This window comes from Anolis sagrei, chromosome 3 (assembly GCF_037176765.1).
Source record: "Anolis sagrei isolate rAnoSag1 chromosome 3, rAnoSag1.mat, whole genome shotgun sequence".
Taxonomy (NCBI): Eukaryota; Metazoa; Chordata; class Lepidosauria; order Squamata; family Dactyloidae; genus Anolis; species Anolis sagrei.
This window is the reverse complement of record NC_090023.1, coordinates 64,608,866-64,627,223: the sequence shown is the minus strand read 5'-3', so window position 1 is coordinate 64,627,223 and position 18,358 is coordinate 64,608,866. Positions and strand designations below refer to the sequence as shown.

The following is an 18,358-nucleotide window of genomic DNA, read 5'->3' as shown; positions in this document are numbered from 1 at the left end:
ACCAGCATTGAAGTGGTGGTCATCCGCCATCAACTCCGCTGGACCGGCCACGTTGTCCAGATGCCCGACCACCGTCTCCCAAAGCAGTTGCTCTACTCCGAACTCAAGAATGGAAAACGGAATGTTTGTGGGCAGGAAAAGAGATTTAAAGATGGACTCAAAGCCAACCTTAACACCTCTAACATAGACACTGAGAACTGGGAAGCCCTGGCCCTTGAGCGCTCCAGTTGGAGGTCAGCTGTGACTAGCAGTGCTGCAGAATTTGAAGAGGCACAAATGGAAGGTGAAAGAGAGAAACGTGCCAAGAGGAAGGAGCGTCAAACCAACCCCGACCGAGACCGCCTTCCACCTGGAAACCAATGCCCTCACTGCAGGAGAAGATGCAGGTCAAGAATAGGGCTCCACAGTCACCTATGGATCCACAAAAATACTGATCCTGGAAGACTATCCTACTCGTCCAATGAGGGATCGCCTAAGTGAAGTTACAAAAAAGACTACATACTACAAAATAAAATGTATGTTCTCAACATTGGATGAAAAAATGATTATGTTTAAAGTCCTAAATGGCTTAGGGCTATAATTTCTAATAGCAAACCTTGCTCATATCATCCTTCCTGATTCTTAAATTTAGTATCTGTGAAGCCCATTCAAACATGCCACCACTCTTGATGGGATAAAAGTACAGCAAATAAGAATTAGTTTAAAACTAATTCAGATACGTATTACTCCCAGTTTAAAGTTCTTGATTTAACTCTTGACATACTCCTACTCACCAAATGAAGCACCTTTTACTGACAATTTTGTTTCATTTCCATCCAATTTAATTATATAAAAAGCATTAATGGCATGAAAAATTAGCTAAAGATTTTTTTTATTTTTTTAAAATGGCAGATTTTTTATTATTTCATAATAAAAAGCACACCTCTCTCAAACATTATTTTGTTGGATCTTGTGATTTGAATTTCCAAAAGTGTTTGTCCTACAAATGTTTCAGAAACTATTACTGAGAAGCAGAACTCTTTTACTTGAAAATATGATGGTAGATCTACTTAAATGTCTTTCCCTCAGTTGAATAAATTTTGATCAGAAACCCAAAATATATTAAATGAATCAGAGTGTGATGGAAATTAAACTATCATCTTTAAAAAAACATAGAAATTGTTTTATTCTACAAGCTTTAGTTAAAAAATAACTTTCCATTAACACTTATTCAAGAGTAAGGCTTATTAACATCAAGGGATTGATATATATAAGTCTATCCTATTATCTAATACTATTTTAAATGTTAATGAGAATTAATTCAAAAGCAACCAAGTCAGCATTACATGCATCCCAATTGCAATATAACAAGATCTCCATCACCAAATAATAATAATAAAAACATTTCCCTACCCGAAGGTCAAGCCAAGGGATTGCAACAAAATCTGTTGCAACCCTGAATGGTTATTAGGAGAGTGTATAAGATCCTGTTTTACTCTTGCTCTTTATCAAATGTGTACAGATCCTTTAAATAAGGTGAAATTAAATATGGTACGGTAATCTCAGTACAGTGTATAAACATGGCTACAATGAAACAAAAGTAAACTCCTATAGATATTTAGGACCAGAACTGAGGCCCCTTCCACACTGCCCCTATATCCCAGGATCTGATCTCAGATTATCCACTGATGCCAGATTATCTGGCAGTGGAAACTCAAATAATCCAGTTTAAAGCAAAGAATCTGGGATCAGATCTTGGGATATAGGGCAGTGAAGAAAGAACCCAAAAGACAATGGAATTCAAAATAAAAATTACTTCAAAGATAACACAGGATAGATTCTGTACCATATCCCACAGTTTTACAGAGGAATATGTACTATCGAAAACATCAGATTACTTGGTAATTTCTGTCTAAATCCATGGCTTCAATCCAAATGTTAATCCTAACCAGCATTGTATAAGGGTTAGAGTGATGAGCATTCTGGCTTTTCAAAGAACGAGATTTTCACTTAATAATGTTGTGCAAGTCATACTCCCAGCCTGAGAATACAATGGCAAACCCCCTTTAAACAAATATTTCCAAGAAAGGTTAATCAAGAAAGGTTGCCATAAATCAAGAATGACTTGAAGACAAACAGACAACAACAACAATCCCAACTACAGTAGCAAACTGCTGAGTAATCTGCATAAATCTCAGGTATTTTAATCAACCTATTCCATCTGTAAATAGTAAATAGATTTAGGTGTAATTATGAATTCGAATAGGGTAAACTACTCAATCAATAAGATCCTGGAAAGTCAAACATAATCTGTTGATTCAATTTGATTTGAAACTAAACTAGCATTTAGACCTGTGACTACAGCAAAAGCAATTTGTTCAGTTAAAATCTCTTTGTTTGTAGTATTATATTTCTAAAAGGGAAACAAGGAACTTTTCCAAAATTCTAAAGGCACATAAACTTTAATTACTTGATTTGTTCTGTTGTTTTTAGCACCCACTTCCTTGACAGACATTTTGCCTTAAAATAAGTCTGGTTGCCTGTTACTATATCTTACTCTTAATATGGTATTGTAGACCTTCAGATCACACAAGGTTAACAAAAACAAATAACACCAACATTTACAAAAGCTAAAGCAACTTCTTGAGCTTTTGTTTATCACAAGCAGATCTGACGCTAAAGAAATTGCCTTATTTCAATATAAGAGTATGCTTCTTGTTTTAGATTGGTGAATGTCTGCATGGTCCTATGCTAAGATTATCTATATGTTGATATCGAATTAATTCTTCACTGCTTGCATAGTTTTGTTGTTTCATTGGACTGTATTTACACAGGATATTTATGTAGTATTTTTCTAGCAAATGAAGGATTTGTACATCTGCCAGGTTATCCATTTGAAGAATATGACTGCAAGTATTTTGAGCATGTATTATAAATTCTTCTTTTCCAGAGATCTCTATGACCATAGACTGGTTTCTCCTGGCAACATGGTCCAAGGATAAGAACAAAGTTCTTTGTAAAGAAATAAAATTTAGCAAATACAATGTTTTATTTGTTACTGAAAATATTTTTAAACCTTCATAATATGTAGTTATTATTGAGTCTGCCTAGATACTCTAATGACATCAAATCCTGTCTGATTTTGGATGATAAGTAGGGTTATCTTCTCTAGTTAGTACTTGGATTGGAAACCACCAAGAAATGTCAGATGCTGTAAGCTATAATTCAGAGGAAGGAATTGACAAACCATTTCTGAGCATTTCTTGCCAAATAATATCCTATGAAATCCAAGGCAACTTGAAAACACACACACACACACACACACATATACACACATTCTAGTTTAGGTTGATTTGCTTGCCACTGTTCATAACCATGTTGCATTTTAAAATGCCTTTCTGTCTTCTTAATATATTCACTTGGTTTAGATCTAAAGAATGCCATGTGTCACCAGCTATAATGACAGGAAATAAAGTTCCAGTATGTATAATACTGCCATTTCTCAAATATACGATATATACCATAATTTTTTCTTCATTATATTTATATCCCATCCCTCAGAAGAAAACCCAATATTTAGAATCAAAAACATTAAAACTAAATTATAGCCAAAAGCATAGATGGTGGGAGAGCCAAAGCAAGTTGAAACCTCAACTGTATAGTAAATTCTTCATTGCTAATATTTAGTTGAGTTGCTGTTCAGTTCAGCATGCAAAAGATATTTAGCTGTGAAGGTCGAGTATGTAGTCTACTTGGATTTCCAGTGTTATGCATTCACAATTCTGATGAAGCAGTACTTTCTCTGAAGTTCATGAAATATCCAATTGCCAAGAATTTATGCTTGATAAGCCAGCATCCACAGAGAGAAAATAAAGCAGTACACACACTTGAAATTTGGGTTTCAGTCTAGCAAAAAGCTAGTTCCCCAAGTAACAGAAAAGCAACACAGATGAGAAGTCCTATCTGAATTGAAGGCATTATGAAAATTCCAGAAGTCAAAATAGATGGCCAGGATTTCCTAGGCTGAAAAGCTACCTTTGATGAGCAAAGGCTGTTATTCACAACAGCCATCAATGTGGAGAAGCTGATGGAAGCTCCCTTCTGGGTTATGGATGAAACATTCATAACATTCCCCACATTCTTCAGGTAAATGTACTCTATCCATGCACCTGTTGGAAACAGCAGAAAATTCCAGAGTATTGCCATGTGTATATTCCTTTTTGTCCATTGATGCAGTCATGTTACACCCAAGTCTTGATGTGTTTTTTTAAAAAATGGTAGAATTTGAATGGAGTCTACAAATGTAGTTTATTTCTCAGCTTCACACAGGTACTAATCATTGCAACATGCTACAATTTCCTTAATGGGTTCATCTGTTTCCCCCTCAAGGGAAAAGTTATTTGTAGTAACTAATTAAAGAGTTGTTTAATTTCAGTCACCATACACGCAAAAAAATCCAAAAGTAAAGAAACTTTGTTGCTTTGGCTTTCTATCCATCTCTACACATAACAGTTTTTTTTTTTTACATAAACGTACAATAAACCAATTCTTGACAATATCAGACATAATTTAAGAAATGGTAGCAATATGATCCATGATTAATCACTGCTTTATGCTGGTGTTTACATGCAATATTTTGGTTGGTTATATAAAGAGGTGACACAGGGCATTGTACATACCAAAACCAATACTAATTCTTCTCTTCTTGAAAGAGCCGGCATTGGTGTGCCTGTAATAGTAGGAAGGTAAAAAAAAAAAAAGAAGGAAAATAATGAAGATAAAGGACACTAATGTTTTCATAAATTATCTCAAAATAAACTATAAATGTTCTTAGTTGCTAATTTAACAAGACAGCAACTGTCAGACGCTAGAATGGGGAATTTTGAACATGTGTAAACAAAAATTCTACAGTGTTGGTGAAGGCTTTCATGGCTGGAATCACTATGTTGCTGTGTTTTTCAGGCTGAAACATGGCCATACACCCCGAAAAACTTATAGCAACCCAAAAATTCTACCATTACTTTGGCCTTATAACATCATAGGTACAAGTGCCTATAAAGGGCTGTAGCCACACAAAAACATCTTCAGGTCTCTGTTTGCATGGGCACTCTTTCTGCTCTTCTCTTAGTCTTATTCAAAATAAAAGGTTAGTTGAGATTATTATTTTAACATTTTGTTGTTTTTTTTCAGTTGCTTCCACATTTTTCTTCTCATTTTCCCATTTTATGACCTTGATTTAACATTTTAATGTTTTTAAAAGTATGATGAGTAAATAAACATCTAGTTCAGGTATGGTTTAACCCAGGCCCGGGGACCACCTTGGGCTCTTTTTTTCAGGCCCTCCTCTCATCATCCTATCTTTCCTCCCTTTTCTCTTCCCTTCCTCCTTTCCTCTCTCCACCTTTCTCTGCTTCTTCCTTCCTTCCTTCCTTCCTTCCTTCCTCCCTCCCTTCCTTCCTCCCTCCCTCCCTCCCTCCCTCCCTCCCTCCCTCCCTTTGTCTTTCCTTCCTTCTCTCTTTCCTTCCTCCCCTCCCTCCATTCCCTTCCATCCATCCTTCCTTCCTTCCATCCTTCCTTTCATCCATCCTTCTCTTCCTCCCTCCCTCCCTTCTTCCTTCCTTCTCTTTTTCCTTCTTCATTTCCTCCTGGGGGCATCCAGCTTGGGAGAAGAGATGGCTGGGAGGGAACATGAGAACCATGTTTCAAGATTTAAAAGGGTGCCCCATTGAGGAAGAGGGGAAAAACTGATTTTCTACTGCTCTAGAGACCAGGGCACAAGGGAGCAATGGTTTCAAATGGCAGGGAAAGAGATTTGACTGAAAAGATTAGGAAGAACTTTCTGGAGAGTGGCATAGGCTGCCTCAGGGTGTGATGGAGTCTCCTTCTCTGGAGGTTTTTCTATTTTTTTAACTTATTCTAACAAGGTGGATAAAAATCTGAATCTCACTGAGTTATAGTCAATTGTACTGGGTGTGGGCTGGGTATAGTATATCTACAAATTCCACTATATTTGACACTCTTTTGTAGTAGTCATGTGCAAGACTGAAATGTGAAAATCAGTGACACTCTTCTAGAATTAAGATATTCCTGCCTTAGCAGAATGCTGCTTTGGATAGCAGCTATTGGAGCAGATGATTTCTAAAAGGCTGTCAACAATGAAGAGCCTGCTTTTGATGGATGCTTTCACCGTATATCCCATCTACGTATATCCTCCACTTTGGGAAAAGAGAGCACTAGGACTTGACCCAGTGCTGATACATTCTTATTCTGTTGTAGATGGATGTTCTACTCCCTGGACTGATTATCTTTAATGTTCAGTGGAGTTGAAGAGCAATGGTTTGATAGGCAGAGAATATATCTAACTACCCTATGCATATAAATGTTTTCTTCCATTACTATATCTATGCCATCGTTTTTAGTCTCTTGGTTCTAGGGCTTTTGAGAGATGCTCTTTTCCCCTTCTTCCAGTGTTACTTTCCATTGCTGGAATATTTGGTGATCTAACACTTTTTTAAAAAAATAAATAAAAGGAATTCTAAGCACACAGCCATTAAAGACCATTCCACACCGTTGCATAAAATCCAACATTGAACTGGATTATATGGCACTGTGTACTAAGATAATCCAGTCCAAAGCAGATATTGTGGATTATTTGCTTTGATATTCTGGGTTATATGGCTATGTGAAAAGGCCCTGTAATGCACACCTGCTTGGAACATAATAAAAGAGTGCACTGTTTTGCCGCTGCACATTACATTCACCAGCATACTTTATTTTGGTTTCAGGGTTTTGAAAATCAGTAACAATTTTACTAGATGTGAAACTTCTTTTAAGATAATAGCAATCAAACATGTGTATCCCCACACTTTTAGCAATATATCTAGGATCACATCTCACAGCCAAGATTTCTAAATTCAAAGCTTTTTACCGGGTAGGTATACCAATTCTCATAACTTTGAGTTCCAACTAAACACCACCACTATCAGCATCTTATGTTAATGATTATCTTGTATAAATGTATTGATTTACAATAAAACAAAAGTATATATTAACAGAACAATAATATCAAATAAAATACTTAATAAAACAGTAATGAAATAAAAATAACAAAATCATAATAAAAACAAATGATAAGATGGAATAGACTTAGACAAAGAAAGTGAGTCCCATTGATAAAATTGATAGAATTTGATAAAACTCATGGATGAGATGGGTAGAAGGTGCTATGATTTGTTGGGGGGGGGGGGGGGGGCTCAGACAGAATAGCAGTAGAGTAAATCTTCAACTGAGGGATAAGATGAATAGCATCAGAGAGACAAGTTGGACCTGGGATGGGACATGGCATGGAGATTGATTGTTCAATCTCCAACAGTACACTGGAAAAGCCAGATTTTTAGACTTTTTCTAAAGGCCGCCAGGGTGGGTACCTGTCTAATCTCCCTGTGGAGCGAGTTCCAGAGCCTGGAACTCCTGATGGTAGCATAAAATCTTTTTTGCACCATCTCCGAATGAACCATGCCAGTTATACAAACAAGGAATGCAGTTTTTTAAACCACCAAGAAAACATGAGACTATGACACTGCTCTTTTCATCAGCTAAAACAGATACCGTATATACTCGAGTATAAGCTGACCCAAATATAAGCCGAGGCACCTAATTTTACCACAAAAACTGGGAAATCTTATTGACTCGAGTATAAGATGAGGGTGAGAAATGCAGCCACTACTGGTTAATTTCAAAACTAAAATTAGATATCAATAAATTACATTGAGGCATAAGTAGGTGAAATGTTTTAGAATATTTACCACCTTTCTCTCCTCCCATGCCCTGTGCGCGCCTTTGTTGCCGCTACCGAGGAAGGTGCGCATGGGGCAAGAGAGGAAGAGGAGCGGCGTGTGCCTTTCCCTCCCCCCTTGCTCCATGCGTGGCTTTTCTGCCTCCTCCCACCACTGCCCAGGCCACCATGGCCACGCATGGGACAAGGGAGGCGAGAAAGGCTGTGGAAAAGCCTGCCGCTGGGGCTCCCTCCTCCTCTGCCGCCGCCATTGCCACAGAGGAAGGCTTGCCTTTCCCTCCTCCTCCCTCGTTCGGTGCGAGGTTTCCTCAGTGGAGGAGGGAGCCGTGGCCATGGGGCTTGTCCATGGCCTTGCTCTCCTCTGGGCTCTGAGGAGGGAAAGGTGCGCAGGGGGCGAGGGAGGAGGAGAAGTGAGGAACCTGGTGGGAAGTCATGGGGAAAGGGCTCTCCAGTCCCATACACTCCCGCCAGGACCCTGACCCGAATATAAGCCGAGGGGAGGTTTTTGAGCCTGAAAAAAACTTGACTTATAGTCGAGTATATACAGTAATTAAAATGTGGTTGAAGTCCCCTATCCCATTAGTTATCATGTTTATGGATGTTACAAGAATAATAATATAAGTGAGAATTTAATTTCTACCTGTGTAAAAAATACCAATCTATGTATGCTTGAAGAAGAACATTTGAGGAAAAATAGCATTATCTTCTTTTGAGCTGTACAATATTTCAAAGAGTTCAGGATGTCTAACTATGTTGAGGCAACAGTAGTCAGTAGAATTAAAGATAGGGAATTCTTTACTATTCAAGTTGATGAAAGCACAAATGTTGCTTAGTTTACTTTTCTTTGTTATTGTGAGGTATTTGAAAGCCAATGAAGTTGAAGAAAACCTTTGGTTGTCCACTGTCAGAGCTCACAAGAGCTCATATATGCAATGTTATTTCAATGAAAGGGACATTAACCAGGCCAATTGTTGCAGGGTGTGCACTGAGGGGAAAACATCTTCTGCAGATTTTGATCCAGTCTATGCAGTCATGTCATGAAGGTGCCCAATGTAGCTTTGGAGTCACTACTGCATCCATATGCTGCCTTGGAATGTAGTGAAGTCTCATTCTTTTTGAGGTTTTGAGGTTTTCTGTCAAGAGTGCTTTGATTGTGTTTTCCTGCGTGGCAGGGTTGGTTAGATGGCCCTCCATGGTCTCTTCTAACTAATGATTCTATGACACCACAGGAAAAGCATAGCATCTAAGCACCTCCCTGGTAAAGTATAAGTTGTTCTCAATGAAGCTGTTATATTGGTTAATTTTGTAAAGTCAAAGTCCACAAACTCAGGGATTTTTAAAGCACTGCGTGAAGACATAATACACCTTGATGCTACTCTGCTCCTTCATATAGAAATATGATGGTTCTCTCATGGTAAAGTGCCTACGTGACTCTTCACACATAGACATGAGGTCCAGTTTTATATTGTTCTTTTAAGACCATGGTTTTCGACTTCCTTCCAAGGTATACAACTGGGCTGGTAAGGCTCTTGCATACTTTTCAGACACACAATAAAAATTTGGTACTTCAGAATAGTTTGATCATCATATTTAAAGTTTAAGACTAAATTTAATCTATGCTTGTGAAATTAGATTTTTGGGGGTCATGTATTGAAAAAGACCAACCTGGGACATTGGAAACGTTAGACAATGTCCTATCTGAGAACACATTACATCTTTCTCAGAAAACAAGTGAGAAAATAAAGGAATACTTGAAAGGTCTAAAATCATTTCTATGAATTACTTTTCAAAACCTTGAGAAAAGAACAACTAGATTGCAAATCCCTTTGAAGAAGAATGCTTCCCAGCAGCCAGATTATCCATCAAGAAAAAAAGAATCTGATCAAACTTTTGACTGATATTACTTTAAAAACTGAATTCAAAGAAAAATCCCTTATTAACTTTTGAGCAGACAGAAGCAGAGAATACAAACAGCCATCTGACAAGGTGCTTAAGTTTCTGTTGCCATTTATAAATACAAAGCTGGTGGTGAGAGCTTTCTCATCTTATACCTTTATAAAACATACATTGAGTAGTAAGCTGAATGCAGTCCCAAAGATTGTATCGTACATTAGTTGAACCTGATTTCAAGAATTAAGTACCTTAAAACAAGCTCAAGGATTGTACTGAACAAATTTTTGTGTATAAAATATTTGTTGTCCTTCATAAATATGTTTTCTTATATAATTTCAAAACGTATTAAAGAACTTCAATTATTAATTAATTAAAATAACAAATGCATTAATTAATGTAATGCATTGTTATTGAATTTGTCATGTATTTACTTGAATTTATTTATTTATTTATTTACTTCTATGCCGCTGTTCTCAGCCCAGAGGCGACTCATTGAATTCATTGAATTCATTTGAGTACACTGGCCTAGAGAGATAGTGGAGTCTCTTTCCTTAGGGAGCTTTAAAACTAGGTTGAACAGCTAACTGCTGAAGAAGTTCAGTTTGAATTCATGCAATGTGTGAAACAGTTATCCTATTTTGAGAAAAAAAGTATTTTTCTATATTACATGTCAGGATGTGTCTGTTTGAGCTTAAGTCAACAAAAAGCTGCCATCCACTCTCTGACAGTTAGGGGTGAATTACTGGAGGCCGATAAGGGCCATCTGGACAAAAGGGGGGAACCTGAGAGATGCTGCATGTGCATAAAGAGGTATAGAGGACAAATGACTTAAAATAATAACAAAGAGACAAAACAGATTAAAAACAAATAATTTTTAGTCAGAACACTCAGTATAGCTAAATAGGCAGCAAACCCTTCAGAAAAGCACTACTTGCTAACTTTCCCTTTCCCCCACGTATGTGTTTTGACTTATTTATATATTTATCATTGCAAAATACATGTGATTCTATTCTCTCCTTTGTCAAATTTTGGGGGGTTGTATCGTATTTGTTTTGTCCCTTGTTCAAGAAGATTTAGTTTTATTCCAGTACTATGCCAGTCAATATTTTCTCTGCTGACTGTATTTTAATCAGGGGCTAGATTTTAATATGAAAAGTCAGTATTTGCAGCTCTATAGAGAAGTTACATCATTAAGCAAATACACCTAAATCTCATATCTTTAGATTTGGTAGCTTCTCCAATGCAAAAAACAAAACAACAACAACCCTATTTGAAAGTTTCTGAATGCCTTTTGCAGTTGTCATAATACAATGGATTTTGCAGAAGGAGATATTCTGTATTTCTCACTTTGTTATTTCTATGAGCTCTGTGACACACACAACAAGAGCACACAGAGACACAGCCTAAAGTTACTTCCAAAGTCTTTCCTTACTTAGGTTGTGATCACTATCCAAGAAAGCATTGAAAATTCAATTTAAACTACTTCTCTTCGTGTTTCTTTAAACAGAAAGCCAGGCTTATAAACAAAACAGTCCTTTCATGCAAAGTATTTCGAAATTTTAAGCCTACCTCTTCTTTATTAAGAAAACACGGTTTATGCAGCAGATGCAAGAATTCTGATTCTTGCACACAATTCAATGCAGATTACTTTACCTTGTCACCTTCAGAGAATGTTACTCCATCAATGGCTCTTTTCCATGTAATTTCAGGCACTGGTTCTCCTTCTGCCTCACATATGAGGGTAGCTTGACCATTTTCAAAAGTGGTTTCATTTTTAAGTTGGATTATTTGAGGCTGTACTGTAAGAAATATAAATTATATTACTCATTCATGCTTTGATGAAGCATTACTAGTTTGATATAGATTATCTGTCCATTTCATGATCCTTAATTGAATTTGTAACTACATAACACTATGTATACACCAGTATACTCAAATTGGTGCCAGTTCATGAGCCATAACAACAACAACAACAACAACAACAACAACAACAACAACAACAACAACAACAACACTTTATTTGTATTTCACCCTTTCTCCCTGAGGGGACTCAGGGTGGATTCTAACATAACAACTGCAAAAATTCAAATCCTTTGTAAAACAAAGAAATACTGACATAAAATCCCAGAGAAACCCCACATATCAAAATAACATTAAAATCTAACACCAAATTAAAGCCTAACAACATTAAATTAAACCTAAAATCAATAAATCAAATTACACATAGTCAAACAAAATTATATAATAACAAACAACACATTAATTTACAATAGCCAGCTGAAGTTCACAAAACAGTGTGGGTTGGTTGTGTAGTCAAACAATGGTCACTGGGCTGGCATGGACAAGGAGAGTCCAAATATGAAATACTTCTCAGCCAGGGCCTGGTAGTAATCTCTCATTATCTAATCTTCCTCCTCTCCATATGCTAGTGAGCATAAGTAGGTCTTCAGTTACTTTTTGAAGGAGAGGAGGGAGGAAGCCAGCTTTATTTCTTTAGGGAGGGATTTCCAGAGGTGGGGGGTGACCACAGAGAAGGCCCTTTTTCTCCTGTGCCAGCAGGACTGAAGACCGACAGGTCGCAGGTTCAAATCTGGGGAGAACGCAGATGAGCTCCCTCTATCAGCTCCAGCTCCTCATGCGGGGACATGAGAGAAGCCTCCCACAAGGATGGGAAAACATCAAAAAAAATCCAGCCATACTTGAGATGGGGATGGGACCGAGAGCAGGGCCTCCTCAGCTGACCACAGTGCCCAAGCTTCTTTGTAAGAGGAAATGTGTTTGGTCAAGTAGGCCAAACCCAAGCAATTTAGGGCTTTAAAGGAAATGACCAGCATTTTGTATTTAGCACGGAAGCAGACCGGTAGCCATTGGAGCTGCCACAAAATGGGAGTGGTTCTCTCCCTGTATGGGGCTCCTGTTAGTTACCTGGCTGTTGATCTCTGAACCAGTTGAAGTTTCTGAACTATCTTCAAAGGCAGTCCCACATAGAGAGTGTTGCAGTAGTCCAAATAGGATGTGGCTAAGGGATGGACTACCATGGCCAGGTATTTGGTGCAGCTGTCACACAAGTTTTAACTGTACAAAGGTACTCCTGATCAGCACTGACACCTGGAGCTCCAGGGTCAGCAATGAGTCATGGAGCACCCCCAGACTGTGCACCTTTTTTTTCAGGGGGAGTGTGGTTCCATCCAACGCAGGCTGTAACCCCACTCCCTGATCTGCCTTCCAACTGACCAGGTCTTGTCTGGTCAGTATCTCAGTCTTGTCTGGATTTAGTTTCAACTTATTAGCCCTCATCCAGTTCATCACTGATGACAAGCACTGGTTTAGGAGCTGGACGTCATCCTTGGTATTGTGTGGAAAGGAGTAATAGAGTTGGGTGTCGTCCGCATGCATTTGACACCGCACTCCAAAATTCTGGATGATCTCCCCCAATGGGTTCATGTAAATGTTAAACAACATGGGGGACAGAATTGAACCCTGAGGAACTCCACAGGCCACAGACGAGGGAGTTGAACAGGAGTTCCCCAGCTCCACCTTCTGGGTCCAACCTTCCAAGAAGTACCAGAGCCATTGCAGATCAGTGCCCTCAGCCCCATCTCAGAGAGACAGCCCAGAAGGATACCATGGTGGATGGTATCTAAAGCTGCTGAAAGGTCTAGGACAACTAGCAAAGACACACTCCCTCTGTCTAGTTCTCCTTGTAGAGCATCCACCAAGGCAACCAATTCTGTCTCTGTCGCATAGCCAGGCCTGAAACCAGTATGATATGGATCCAGAAAATTGCTGTCATCCAAGAACCTTTGGAGTTGTGAGACCACACCATCTCCAGAACCTTGCCCATAAAGGGAAAGTTTGGCATGGGCCTATAGTTGTTAATAATAGGTTTTGACATTTTCAAAGAAAAAACTGTAGTTACCCCAAAAAACAAAGCTTACCAAAAACTTGCAGAAATGTCTGATTTGTCATCCTTCCGGCTTTATTTCTTGCTTCACATATATAAGGACCAGCATCAATATTTTTAATATCTCTGATTGTCAGTTCTGTATTGCTTCCTCTTAATACGTATTTGTCATTTTCCTCGATATGTTTTCCTTTTCTAAATAATAAAAAGGCTTAATAATTAAAAAGTGCATTTTATAATCAAAAGGTTTGTACTCTATCTTTTGATCCAGAAATGTATACAGACAAAATCATGTAATGCTGTACCTCAAATGTATATATTTTCTACTGAATCTGCTATCTTGAGTTGCTTCATCACTTTAGACTGCCTTATCTATGGTCCATTTAGCCTCGGGTTACAACAGGTGATGGGGTAGTGTTATACTCCAATAAAGAGGGTACTATGAAGGTCTGGACTCCCTGCAACTCTTCAACTGGCTTCAATATAATAAAACTAGTATTGTTCACATTTGGTATGCTGATGTTGACCCTTGAGCTATCAGTTGTCACTGCAGTGAGAACAAAAAATCTAGTGAATGAGCACAAAGACGGTGTCAGTCCTTGGCACATTAGGGTGGGGGAAAACAATTTCCTTACATCACATAGGCTGGGAAAGCACTGAAATAAGCATCAAAGGGCATGAAGAAATATGAATTTAAATTGGCATGATCTAGTGATGGGGAGGGAAACTACAATTTTTATAATTCTGGACATACCTTTTGTGAGTATCTCAGGAAGGAAATTTTCAAAACAAAATAAATATATCTCTCACAGGTGAATTCTAGATATATTTATCTAAACAAGAGTATGAGTTGTGCGCACACACACACCCCGGAATATAAATCATGCGGTCTTCAAAGAAGAGAAAATATGTCCCAGAGGGAATGGCAAGTTCTGTTTATATCAGAATGCAAGTATTTCAATAGTGACAGCAGAGGTTACAGGGAATTCTGCGAGATATAAATATTTCAAGCAAATGAGCAATTGTGAAACATGACAACAAAACAATTTAGTTAAAAAACACACATATTGAAAAAAGTAACCAGGATGGCTTTTTTTAATCAATGATATACAGTATTGTCTTCATTAAATCATTTGGTGCATGTGACACAGGTGCATGCGTGATGCACTATCGCAGTACAACACTGATATTTTCTTAAGGGAAAAATATTTTGATATTTTATATTTACTGTCATTACATTTACAGGATTCAGAAAATATCCTATGTTAGCTGATATGATTTCAAATAGTTAAAGATGAAATGTAGAGATATGCCTCTCAAAAATAAAGTTATAAGTGTGCAGAAATCATCATTTGCTATACATTTCATCATTAAATACACAGTTAATACTTCCATCAAAATCTGAGTACTAGAATTATTTCTTTCTTATTTAAATTTATTGTATGTAGTGAATTACAGTTTAACTAAAATATGTTTGAGACGTATATATAAATACACTTCCCCTGAAAAATAAGCCCTTGTTGCTCTTACAGTAACAAATTGAGTTTTTATGTATTAAAATAGCATCAGGGTTGATTTCTAATTGGGAATGTAAACCAATATCTCTAATGTATCTGTTCTCAGTAAGACAGCTTGTCAAGAGTTCATTAACACTCACAACATTTGTCAACTCAAGCCTTAGAAGGGGATAAATGTTGTTTGTTTTAGAGGCATGTGTGAAGGTTTCTGGTTTATTTTATTTTATATTTTGGGGAAAAAACTGGCTTGTTTTTTCCCTTCTGTGAGGAAAAACACACAAATACAAAGAAGGATTAGCCCATTAACCTCAAAGATGCAGGAAACTTATGTGATAATTCTAATTTGTAAAGACAATGAAACATGGCAGCAGATGCTGTATGTTAGTTATGAAATTTGTTTACACATTGTTCTCACAAATGCAAAACATTCAGCAGGTAAGAGGGGAAAATAGTTTTTTGTTTTCACTTGTCAAAATGGGACAAGGCAGGGTTTTATCTTGCAACTTGTAATATTCAGAATTATAAAAGATAATTGAGCATTAAGCAGAATTTCCTTCTGCACTTCATAATAAGTACTTTATAGTGAGTTCTTTATAATAAATCAACTGATGATTGTTATTTATTATTAATGTCAAATTAGTCATGCAGATCTTCACATGTCTCTAACAAAATTAAGAAACCCAAGAAATGTAAATGGGAATAATTGGTGTGGAATTCCAAAGTATTAAGCATGAAGAAATATCTCTTAACAGCCTTTGTATGATATACTATCATTATATTCAATGTCTTTGTATAAGTGGGTTCCTCATATCCACTATGGCTTGGTTCCAAGTGGTTATCAAAATCCATGCATGATCCTCTTCCATTATATACAGTGGTGTAATAAAATAGTGTCTCTTATATAAAGTGGTAAAATAAAAGATTAAAATTTTATACATATATATATGCCATAGGTGGTTGAATCTGTGAATACAGAGGGACAATTGTATTTGCAACAGTCAGTCAATATCTCATTTTAATGTAGATGGTTTCACATAAAAGTCTAATTCTAGACTCTAATCCCAGGAAGAAGTTCACACAGACCTACTCATGGTATTTCTGTTCTATTTTGACTCTCTCTCCACACACACACACACACACACACACACTATTTTGACTATATATATATATGTGTATGTGTGTGTGTATGTGTATGTGTGTGTGTATATATATATATATATATATATATATATATATATATATCTTATATTTGTATTTTGAACTTAACTCACCTATACCAGTTGATTTCAGGTTCAGGAGAACCAGTAGCTCTGCAGAATAAAGTAATTGCCTCTCCCCGATCTGCTGTAGCATTAAAGGATTTCTGCAGCAATGTAATTACTGGAGGAACTAGACAAAATGTGGAAAAAATATTGAGTAAAAAATATTGGGTAAATAAATGATCCTCATACAACAATTTCATTTGCACATACAGCAGGAAAGATTTGAAAGAGAGGTAGAAGATTTCAGATGTTAATTAAAAACAAGTTATTTACCCCCCCCCCCCAGGAAAAAATCATAATATGAGATCAAAAATAAAACCAATTGTCATGGACTCAAATCTGATGTGTTCAAGACAACAGAACACCTTCATGCCATGAATTCACAACCAAGATTGAGTAATGAAAACATCTGGGTCCCTCTGTGGGAAAGAGCCTGATAAGAAGAACAAGGTTAGATTGAAAGAACTGGAGACTGTCAGAGAAATGTTTGAAACTTGAGGAGATGGGGCTTTGGGGTTTTTTAAACTGAGAACTTGCCCGTGTTTTCTTCATTCATAACCTTGCTTTATAGTAGTAACCTAACATTAAAGAAATTTTCAAGATTTCCTTGTGAGTGAAATTAATTGCTAATAAGGTTCTGCAATCATCACACGAATTAACCGGTTAATATTTCACTTTCAGTTATTTATCTGAGTACCTAGCATGTATCAAGTGTTATTGCTATATATATAAGTATATATGCAGAGGGACTCCGTCCTGAGTCCCTCTGCGGAGGTTGAGAAAGGACAGGATATAAAAGCCCTAAATAAATAATACTGTATTATAGATTTTTTTCAAGACTTTTTTTTCAATGAGTTATGTTGAAGCGTATTACTTTACCAAGTAGACACAATTTTAGAGATCTCTACTGAAATATTATCCAGGTTACAAAGGTACGCATGTATAAGCATTATTAATTTTTAGAACTTATTTTCCCTCTTGAAGATGTCTATCAAAGGTTTCAAAGTAATCCAGGCACTGAAAAATACACTTTTTCCAGAAAAAAACTGAACATTTACTGTATATACATACACACACACACACACACACACACACACATCAATGTCATATATAAATCAAGATTTATAAATTATAAATTTAATTTATACATTTATAAAATTTGCGGGTCAAAATTCTAGATTTTGACAAATACTGATTAAATTTCAGTAACACATGATCCTATAATCCACTCTCATCAATTTGGCTACAGGCTCATTTTTAGCAAATTCTTCCTGTTCTAGTGGCTTCAGAGAGAAAGATGGGGAAATGGTCTACATAAGGAAAATTCTTCTGCCCTTTCATTCTCTGAGGAAAAACGGCTGGATGAAATTCTGTAGTATTTGGAAATGGAGGAAGAGATTCTATATTTCTTTGCTTTCTCCCCTCTGCAACCCTTCCTTAACTATTTGACCCTTTCCCTTTGTTCAAGAGAAAAATAGAGGGTGTCTGGTTGCCTTTTTTTGGGCTGCTTTTCTGTGAAATGATGCATGTGTTCCAATGATTTCCTCCAGTCATTTCTAATAATCTACCATGTCTGAATAACTTTTTTGATTCTATCATTTTACAGAGAAGGATGTTTTTCCATGCCTTTCAGAAACCTGCATGGCACACACATAAGTGGGGGCTCGGGATAGGAAAGCTTTAAAATTCTCTCAAATGATGCAGCTGAAATTGAAAATAAGATTCATCCACAAGAATGAACTTTTTATTTTTGCTAAAGTATATTTTTTATTTTATCTACTAGATGCAAATTGCTGTTTAACAGTTTCTCTCCAGATGCCTTGGGTATTTAATTAAAAAGAATGTAAAATAAATCCAGGGAATTACAATAACAAAAAAAAAACCAAGTTTATAGAATGTAAATCATCTCCCTCAACCTGGATTTATGGGATGGAAAAGACTATTTATTAAACCATTGATTCCTGTGACATAGGTTGTTTGCCAAGGGAACTTCCACACATGATTTAAA

The 18,358-nt window shown here is 36.8% G+C and overlaps 1 protein-coding gene across 3 annotated transcripts in view; it reads right to left on the bottom strand.

Moving 5' to 3' along the window:
* Window positions 1-18,358, bottom strand: part of NCAM2 (neural cell adhesion molecule 2) — a 301,945-nt gene that overhangs the window by 130,124 nt on the left and 153,463 nt on the right. For all 3 annotated transcript variants that reach the window (XM_060770486.2, XM_060770485.2, XM_060770484.2), the window contains exons 6-8: window positions 16,360-16,477; window positions 13,606-13,766; window positions 11,321-11,466 (exon numbers count right to left, since the gene is read on the bottom strand). In XM_060770486.2, the coding sequence (XP_060626469.2) occupies window positions 11,321-11,466; window positions 13,606-13,766; window positions 16,360-16,477 (425 nt within the window). The remainder of the gene's footprint in view (window positions 1-11,320; window positions 11,467-13,605; window positions 13,767-16,359; window positions 16,478-18,358) is intronic.